The 10653-nt window shown below is 41.6% G+C and overlaps 1 protein-coding gene across 1 annotated transcript in view; it reads left to right on the plus strand.

The window, feature by feature from the left end:
- The first annotated feature begins 565 nt into the window (after positions 1-565).
- LOC106526078 (tensin) overlaps positions 566-10653 on the plus strand; it is a 201182-nt gene continuing 191094 nt past the window's right edge. The window contains exon 1 of the mRNA XM_014020556.1: positions 566-1372. Within this exon, the coding sequence (XP_013876010.1) occupies positions 1277-1372 (96 nt within the window). The 5' untranslated portion in view covers positions 566-1276. The remainder of the gene's footprint in view (positions 1373-10653) is intronic.

The following is a 10653-nucleotide window of genomic DNA, read 5'->3' on the forward strand; positions in this document are numbered from 1 at the left end:
TCTCTCTCTCTCTCTCTCTCTCTCTCTCTCTCTCTCTCTCCTCCTTCAACCCAGTTTTCTCCACACGCACCACAGTCATCACCCTGCACCTGCCTTGTATCAGCTTTGCATCTTGACGATGGCTTTACGTCCATTTCTGTGTGCATATTGCGCAAACTAGTGTGTGTGTTCAATACCCATCAGCTCAGTTTTCTGACCCCCCCCCCCGCCTCTCCTTCAACAACTTGCTGCTTCTGCCATTCTCCTCCTTTCCTGTTGTCTTGACGTCCATTCATTTCGAATGGTTCGTTCAAGCCGTTTACTGCCCTGCTTGTTTCTTTCTAAACACTTCTCTTCATCTTTTCGTGTTTACTTGATGTAACACTGAATATCCAAACCCTGCATACGGTGCAAAACCCCTCTGTAATCCATCCTTTTTTTCCCTTTTTCTCTTTCAACTGTTCTGCTCCCCATCATCCCCCCCCCCCCCACCTCCTGACTATTTTGCTCCCCTCCTCCCGCTCTGACTGAGTAAGTGCTGCAGCATCAGTGCATGTGTGTATGTGTGACAGAGCTGCAAAGAGCAAAAGAGACGGACAAGTGTGCATGTGTGTGTGTGCGTGCAAAGGGGAGTGTGGGAACGAGAAGCACCGGGGATCCTGAGCCCGAAGGCGAGCTCTGTGATTAGAGTGGGGGGGCTCTTCTGCCTGTGGATGTGTTTGCCAGGACAACGTTCTCTGCAGGCGAGCGTATGTGTGTGCGTGCTGCCAAAACCGAGTGCGGGTATGTGTGTGTGCAACGGTGTCGTCGATCAGCAAACGGCTCTTCGCATTATGCAGCCGACGGTGCTGATCACACTTTGAGGGCTGATTCATCTGGACCAGGTTGTGTGAAGACAGACGGGTGAAAGACAAATAGATGGAAAGAAAGGGAGACAGTCTTAAGCTCCTGATGCTCTGGATCTTCCTGGACATCCAAGGGTCTAGACCATTTGTGGGATGCCGGTAGCCCCCCTATGATCCCCTGCACATTGGAATTGCAGACACAACAACAAGACACACATCAAAAATTTCAAAAAGCGTTTGAAAAAAAAGAACTCTAATCAATGTTTGACTTAAAAGGAAGATTTTCATTTGACATCCTTACAGACTAAAACAAGAGGATCTACAGTCTTTGCGTGTTTTTTTTCTTCTGCTTGAAATTGGTCCTATCCGTGGTGGTGGGCTGTTGCAGGATCCTATCCCAGAACCGAGTGGGGAGATAAGAGGCTGGCAGACAAGACGGGACAGACACAGGCATGGCTCGCCTCAACTGGTGCCTGGCTGCTGTCATTAGCTGGGGCAAGTTCCTCTTCGCCTGTTTCTTTCCTCTGCGGGGGGCCAAACGAGACAAGGTAAGACCTGAAAGAGGGGTGGGGGGGGGGGGTGCAGAAGGGTGCCTGGAATGGGAAATAATGCACAGATTGAGTCAGCCTTAAGAGGCACATGATTCAAGTGCCTCAACCTATGCAAGTGTTTCAATGTATCCAAAACGATCATTCTGCATGCAGTGTTGATCAGGATGGGCCCTGGTCTCAATCTCACTGCCAAACCGTGACTTGCAGTCGGCCAGGTCCTACCTAAACCAACAAATGACGTAGAAACGAGCTTTGCAACTGCTCTTGGACCACTGTCTCTGGAAGACTAGTTGGTTTCCATACAAGTGCTGGTTCAAGGTCAGTGTTATTTCTCCAAATGGTCCACATGCAGCAACTTTAGGTGGAGGGAAACCATAGAGATCAGAGTTTAGATCTGCCACTGGATCCAAGCACTTAGGGTCACCTTGATTTCACAACTGCAGAATCAAAGTGCACCAATATTGTTTTTTTCCCCTTTGGTGTAGACCAAAGAAAAAGTGCACAATATCCCTGTTGTTGGGACAGAGGTGAAGTGTGAGTCACGTCTACAGCATTCTGGTGGTATTTAAGGCCAGGAGTTCACTGAACTGTAAATGTGCGTCCTACTTCTTTGTCTTAATGGCTTTTGGCAATTCTTGCGTTTCTCTGTTTTGTTAACAGCAGTGGTGTGAAAAATCACTCAAGGTGGTTTGTGAGGGTTTTTTAGTTTTGCACACCTCAAGCATTTATGGAGCATAAAAGGACCTTTTTGTAGCAGTTGTACCACGGCTAGAAACCAAAAGCCTGTAATGCGCAGTATCCTCAGCGGTTTTCACAAATGATCTATTGCATGTGAGACCGTTGAGCTAAAACACGGTACTGGGTCTTTCAAAACCGACGTATAATTTGTTTTGATCCTTGTCTTGGCAAATTGTTTAGATTCCATTCATAAAAGGCTTCAGACTTGGACATTGCCATGCGGTAATCCACCATTCTGACAACAATTTGTGTTGCAGTCCCATTAGAAAGTCTGGTGGTGACGCTGTAGCGTGCATTTTTGCAGCTGCCCATCTCCTCCAACACCAGCAGCAGCAGCAGCAGCTGCCCTCCCATCCTGAAACCCCTCCTCACCCAGCTGCCGCAGCTTCTTATCTCTACACCCCCACTTCACTCCAACACCCCCCAAACCATTACACTCTTTTTACTGTTTACGTGTGTAGAGCTGATTAGTGCCTTGCCGACATACACTTTTTACAGTATACGTTGTTCAAACCATATTTTTCTTACTTTCAGAACTGTTTTTTTCTTATTACACATAGAGAATAAATTAACATAACATAACAAAACATTTTTGTGTTCACATAGAATTCCAACATTGCTAAGGGAAATGTCACCTCGTTTCAATGTAGCTGAACTTGTCGTATTTACAAATGGAGTTGTTTTATTTTTGTAATTTTTTTTGTCTTAGTTAATATTTTAGGATAAAATAGGTAGAAATAATTAGAAATATTCCTAGGTGCACTAAAAGTAACGTTTGTTTTAATTGTTACTTAAATTTAATTCAATTTTTCCTCTTTAATACTCACCATCACTGCAAAATTTTGCATCAAAGCACCCCTTACAACAGATTATGAAACCACATAATTATAGAATTTATGAGGTTCCTTTATGACTGTAATAATTTTACATTTTGTTGTAGTTGAGTTCGCTTCTCTGTTCTTATTTTGATGCTTTTTTGTTTCATGGTCAGTTTTTTATTCTTGTACTATAATTTTACATTTATGAACTGGCTTCTGTCCGTTTCTTTTCTTTGGTCATCAGTGTACTTTTATTTTGAGTTTTTGCTAACGTTGTTTTATTTTCATCATGTAACTTTTCTTTAAATTACCGTAGTAATTTTGTCTTTAAGTTGTTTTAATTTGCATGTTTTTGGTGAGTTTAATTAGCATAATTGCACTGGATTATGTCAATTTTATTTTCATTTTTGTTGCCCTATTACATCTGTTTTTGTAAGTATGACATCTGCATTTCCTGCTTCCAAAAAGCAGGTAATAATGCTTTCATTTGTCTATTATTAAATATCTTGTGAACCAGTGAACAATCTTTAATGAAACTTGCGGAAAGTAATCATTGGATGTATATCTACAAAAGATTTACTTAGTCGACCTAATTCAAGATGGCTGCTATCGTAAACCAATCTTATAAAATACAATAAATTTTACAGATACTGATGTAAAATTTGATGTTGTGGAAGGTGAGTCTCATTCACAACAAATATTCTTACGACTAATAAACTACGCAAGATTGGGTTAACATTTCGCTATTAACAATTGGAACTGAACTCTGTTAGTAAAATAATATTTCATGGAGTACAGAACAGATTGTATTCAAACATTCAGCCAATAATCCTGTAACGGACTTCTACAATTGATCAAGTTTCAAAGGGATCCCTGATCAGTTGCAACATTAGACTTTATTTAATGAACATACGTTTTAACTGTAAAATAAAGACTGTAAAAATACTGTAGGCTGTTTAGTTTTGTAAATTTTTAAAAATATATTTTAACACGTACGGAGCCATTTTTTTACACACAAAGCATTCTGGGTAAATGATGACGTGGATGGGTCCTTGGTGTGAGCGAGCTATGTATTAGCTCGGCGCTAGGCAACAAACAAACAAGCTAAACTGAGGTCCTCCATCCACATTCTCAGTTGCAGACTGAGTCATTCTTGTGTTCCCCTCTCTGTCATGTGGATGGAGGACCTCAGTGARGAGAGGAGAATGTGTAGCGCAGAGCTAATACATATATATGGTGATAGAATTGGGGCTAATGCTAAAGCTAACAGGCTAAGCTGAGGTTCTTCTTCCATGAAGCAGCTCTGTTGTCCTCCATCTATATTTTCAGTTACAGGCTGAGTCATTTCTACCTTCTCCTCTCTGTCAACGCTCTCTGGTTTCATTTAAAAGAGTCGATCATCAGATATTGTCCAAGATTAACCTTCAGGGTGGATATAGCTCACTCACACCGAGGACCTATCCACGTCATCATTTACCCAGAATGCTTTGTGTGTAAATAAAATGGCTCCATCCATGTAATATATTTTTTAATTTTTAGTTTAAAAATGATAAAAAAACTGCACAGCCTACTGCAGGGTTCACCAAAGCGGAAATAAACATTTCCACTTGCCTTTGACTCTGGTTTAAAAAGAAGACATTTTATTTTCTTAAATAAACACTACAGTATTTTTACAGTCTTTATTTTACAGTTAAAATACATGTTTATTAATTAAAGTCTAATGTAATAACTAATCAGGGATCCCTTCAAAAACAACACAATTTAAGATAACCACTGCATCAAACTCACACTTAGAAAATGGTAAATGGACTGAACTTGTATGGCGCTTCATCAAGCCCTATCGAGCTCCAAAGCGCTGTTATTCACCCATTCACACACATTACCCTTAGAAAACACAAATCTAAGAATTCAGCCACTTTTACAAATATTCAACTAAAATTTGATGTGGTAGTAGTAGCTGAGAGTCATCCACAACACATTTTCTAAGTTCTAACAGATCATGTGACGTATTGCAATAAAGCGTGAGATTGTACATACTGTTTTTTTCAAGGTTATTTCTCAACGTAAGATGAACTCTGATGTAAAATGTGTCCTTTAGTTAGACATTTAATTATAATGTTTCAATTTTGTAGCTATTTGACTATTTGATAAAGTTAAGTCACTTTATCAGAGGTCCCTACAATGACTCTTTTTACCAGTATAAATCATCAAAGTTTTTGTTTTACTTGTATACAATGCGGATAACCCTATTTACAAGTGTTTGGATGACAGATATTTTGAGGAAAGACCGTCTGCCTGCATTTCAGGGCATAATCCTGCAGAGTCTGACAGCCATTAAACCTCTCCCTGCCCTGCTGCTCCAGCTGCAGCACTTGACGTGCTCAGGTGGCCGACCGGGAGGTGAAAGTGGAGAAGGCGAGGCTCCGGTGCCTTCCCTCCGAGGGTTGCTGTGAGGTGTTCAGTTTCCATGGCAACGTGGCTCACACGGTCCCCACATGACGGGGCTGGGTTACTACAGGAGACGGGCCGCCGCCTTCGCCTGTGAACGTATGGTGGTTTTGTAAGAGGGGAGCTGGGAGAACGGGTGAGGTGGGGGTGAGGCTGTGCGGAGGCTTTTCTCCATATGTGTTATGATGGCGGCACTGTTGTTGCTTTGTGAACGAGTAACACACTCGTTTCCTCACAGCCTTCTCTCATTCACATAATTTGACTGTTCTTTTTGGCTTTGATCTCATTTTATAGAGTTACTGTTGTTTTCTATATGTAATGTTTTAATCTTTTACCCACCTTTCGTTAAATCTGGCTTCTTGTTTTATGTCCACCTCTTCTCTTCTTACCTCCCCTCTGGTGTTCACTTGTATGTGTTTAACTAATGCCGCCCTGGTCAGTAAATTCCCATCAGGCGGCAGTCCAGACAGCCAAAAGAGAAGAGGCTGATTGGAAACCTGTCTGCTGAATGGCTCCTTATTCTCTGCCTCCAGATTGCCTCTCTCTCTCCAGCATATGCATGGAAACCTCATTCTTCGCACGTAGTATTTGTCAATGCTACCCTCCACGCTGAGAAATGTCAGGCGTCTGCAGAGAGCGGTGCACAGGTACCGTGCCCAGAGACTTGCAGAGATTTTCCCTGAATGGCTCACTGTACTCTGCACCACCAGAGCTTGATGGATGCTTTGTTATTCCAGCGTTAAAGCTTTAATGCGCTGGCTTCTCAGTAACAGATGAGGAAGCACCAAATCCTCAGCTTCTATTCATTTTATCTCATTTAGTTTTTAACGTTTGAATTGATTTCAGACTATTAAAGGGCCAATATTATGTGTTTCTCAGGCATAAATGTAAATACTATACCATAACAAAGTATCTATGTCACCTTTAGCTGTTATTAAAACACTGCTTTTATGTTTAAATAGAAAATAAAATTGTCTTCTCATCACTTCCTCTTCTAAACGCCTTGAAATTGGCCTCTGTCTCTTTAAGAACCTCCTTCCGCTTCTGTCCCGTCCATTTCAGTGCGGGGGGTGGGGTTGCACTTGCGAGGGGGAGTGGGGGGCTGCTATGATGCCGTTTACTTACCATCTGAAAATACATTTCCTCAAAGGTATTTTTAATCTGAAAAGAGCTTCACTGAGTGAGAAGCAATGGAGCTCAGCAGACAGTTAGGTTTCACTTTCAGTTTCACCCGAGAGCCTGCAGGAGTCATGGGCGGGGTGTGTGGGGAGGGGGGGGGCCCTCTGCCATAAGGAAGTTCGGCTTAAAGACACGTCCCAGGGGTGTTTCTGGTCCCAAAAGGTGTTTCTGGTCCCCACCTGTCGTTTTGCTCCTCAGCATGGCTTCCTAAAAACGCTGCAAGATTTCTCAAACATGCATGAATGAGTCAGAGCAAGGCTTTGGGCATGTTTTTTTATGAGAGCATACCATTGTAACATGATATAAAACTCAAAAAAGTTGATTTTACATGATATTGCCTCTTTAAAGCAACTATGTCCTGTTCCTTTGTAACTGTACAGTATATATAAATGTATAATATATAAATGTATTAGTTTCCCAAAGCATTTGATATGACACAATTCTGTGTGAAATAATACAAATCAATGATAAAGTGCATTGCAAGACAATATAAGTTTGTAAATTTGTATTCCTAAGTGGAAATTTAATATTGGATTTTGTGTTGCAATGATAAAAAAATAACGATACAAGTCAACATCAGAGAAAATACAAAACAATATTATAAAGTTTGATTTGCATAACAGCATGAAGCAAGACAAAACATGCACTATGATTCTTCCTTTCAGGGTCACGGGGGTCACTGGTGCTCATATCCTGCAGTCACAAGGCATTTTCCCACTCAGTCCTCTTTGGTTCGGTTCTACTCGGGTGTAGGCGATTTTCCACAGTAACTTGTGTCCCCGCTCTGTGGGCGGTATCGTCTTTTAAAAATGGGTGGTATAATTAAAATAGAGGTGCTGAAGCTGCTGAAAAGTATAAGCACCTCCACCGCTGGCGAGGATACGCGCGCCGTGTACGAGTACCCGAAGCGCGACCAAGCCTTGGCACGCACCCTCACACCACGTTCAACGCGTCAACTATAAACCAGGCTTTAGGAAGCTTACGAAATGTATGGGGGGGGGGGGGGTATGAATGGAAATTTACTTAGAGTAAAAAAGAAAAAAACTCATTGGACCAAAGATTGCCAGGCATCCTGAGCGGTGGTCAGCTGACAGAGGGCGTCATAAAACAGAACAGGGTGTTGTAAAGATTTTTTTGCCCCTCTTTTACTGTGCACACTTTCACCAAACACATCACACACCTTATCTTACAACACTCCACTCAGCACATATGATTGAGTGAGATACATAAGCAGCATATCTGCTCTTTTGACTCAATATATGATAATTTTAAAGGAACAGTAAAACACTTTACCATATACCATTTGGCAACCCTGCCTGTGGGAGGAAGCTGGAGTACCCAGATAAAACCCACACATGTACAGAGAGAACATGCAAACTCTTCTCAGAAAGGTCTCCGGGCCAGGATTCGATCCAACAACCTTCATGCTGAAAGGCATCAGCTCTACCAGCTGAGCCACCATGCATTACAGTAACACAAACTAAAATATAATACAAAAGAGCACATGATGTGTTTTCCCTAAGTTTCTGGGGTCGGGGAACTAGTGAGGTGAAGACTTAAATCTTGATGTACTAAGATCCCCCCCAAAAATTAAAGTTTTAGTTTGTGCACCCAAACTGAACAATATTGCACGTGCTATTAGTGGGCATGTTGTGGGTGATCTACAACGACAGTGTGTGCAAATGATTGTAGGTACAAAAGTGGTGTGGACCACCCTGTTGAAATAAAGATTTTGCGTGTGCTACTGGCTGACACCATGGAGAGTTTGGGAAAGGAGAGTGGCCTACAAAAAAAATGAAATAAAAGCTATGGAGTTGGAGATTGGGCGGCACGTTGGCTCAGTTGGACTGGGACCTTTCTGGGTAGAGTTTGCATGTTCTCTCCGTGCATGTGTGGGTTTTCTCCTGGTACTCCAGCTTCCTCCCACAGACCAGAAACATGACTGTTAGGTTAATTGATAACTCTAAGTTGTCCCTAGGTGTGAATGAGAGAGTGAATGGTTGTTTGTCTCGTTTGTCTCTATGTGTGGTCCTGTGATGGACTTGTGACCTGTCCAGGGTGTACCCCGCCCCTCGCACTGTGACTGCTGGATATGGGCACCAGTGACCCACGCAACCCTGAAAAGGAAGAAGCGTGTACAGAAAATAGATGGATGGATGGAGTTGGAGATCTTGGTAGAGAAGGAAAATGATCCAGATACAAGAAAATGCAGCATTGTAAAGCTTTAGGAGCAAAGCTTTAGTGGATCAGACCCTTAGAGTTTATCTTGTGCTTTTAACAGCGAGTAATTTAACATTTGAAAAAGAACATAGATTGTACATTTAAATACTTATATAGTCTTGTACAGCCAGGGGTTGCATTTCCCCTCTGAAAGCCAAGCTAGGTCAAATCCAGTCATGTGGTGGTGACTGGCTGCTTGTCTGGGAGACCTGTGATAAGTTCTTCTGTTGGACCTCGGAGAATGAGAGCTTCTCTGGCTGCTATAGTTGCCATATTCTCTGTGAGGGTGACTTGGACTTAAGTAGACTAAAGTGTTAATAGCTGGACAGGTAATGTTGTTTTCCTGCACTGGAATGAGGGGTTTTACTGGTCTAAAGACATTTCACATAGAAAGTTATGCTCAAGCCTCTGTGTGTGTGTGTGTGTGTGTGTGTGTGTGTGTGTGTGTGTGTGTGTGTGTGTGTGTGTGTGTGTGCACGCACACACTCGTGCCTCTCTGCCTGCTTGTTTTCAGTGAGCGCTGACATGTCGCATTGGGAATAAGAGCCTGACCTCACTGTGCAAGAACGATTTACCCAGCAGTCCCAATAGCAGCATCGAAATCTGCTGGTACCGAATTTTATAACTGGTTCTTCAGGCTTAACAAGAAGAGACAAAATGGGAGAAAAATGCTATATTTGTGGGAGAAAAATATGCATTGATCTGCTGATCAGGGCTGTATGAAGACCACTAGAGGCTGCTAGCAACTCAGTTTAGACCAATTCTGAGTAGGCAAATAATGACTGTAATGTATTAAACACATGCACTAACATTCCATTTAATAAGCATTCCATGAGTTAATGTGACTTCTTCCGTACACTTGCCATCATAATGCTTTTTTTAATGTAAATAAAACACACGTAGAGGCAGACATACACACACACAGATTATGTGTCAGGTTAGTCTATAGATTGTAGTAACTGTTACAGTGGAAGTGATAGAGAGCAGCTTGGATCAATAGAGGGTGTTTTCTCAAAATGAATTGGCTCTTAGCCTTTTATGGATCTGACTGTGAAGTGATGTAATGTCCCTGTGCAACTGGTATTATGTTGATTTAGGGCTGCGGTTTCTAACTACACACACATACACAATGTAGGCACTTACCAAGAGCTGTGCAATGTTTACATACATGTGCACACTGGATATATGCTGAAGTCGGTGAGATGGAAGCTTTAATTTTTTTTGATCATAATGCTTACGTTTGTGTGAATCAATCCAGTGAAATGTAAACATAAACCCAGTTTTAAATGATAAAACATGCTCAATCTACAGAGGAACATTGAGTACACATTGAGTGCATTTATGTCCTGATCTCTTTAGGCTTATCTACTCATCTGATGGGGTCAAGTGATGGTTTCTTGTATTAAAATGGGGCAGGGCTTGTGTTAGTATCTTACCTGTTGTAGATAGCTGTTTGAGTGGCTTCAGTCTGAAACAGGATTGATGAACTAATGCGCAATTTGAGTGAAGCCAAGAACAAAGTGGATTTCTGAAATCTCAAAACAACTCCACTTACAAAAGATTTCACAAAAAATGATGCTAATGCTACTGTATGAACTAGACGTGCCCCGATACTAGATTTTCCTCAAAGTGAGTAAGAGTACTTCAGTTTGGGTACTCACCAATAATGAGTACTGAGTTAGAACTTAAACATTACACAGTGACTTAAAAAAACACATTTCTTTTACTTTGAATAAGGTGTGTCTTATATCTACAGCCCCTCTGACTGAATAAATCAAATATACAGCATGATAAATACTGTTGCAATAAATTCAATAAAAAACTAGAACTGCAAAGCAGTTATGACCGGGGTCCAAGCCCTTTTATGCATGTCAG

Source organism: Austrofundulus limnaeus, unplaced genomic scaffold (genome assembly GCF_001266775.1).
Source record: "Austrofundulus limnaeus strain Quisiro unplaced genomic scaffold, Austrofundulus_limnaeus-1.0 Scaffold257, whole genome shotgun sequence".
NCBI lineage: Eukaryota > Metazoa > Chordata > Actinopteri > Cyprinodontiformes > Rivulidae > Austrofundulus > Austrofundulus limnaeus.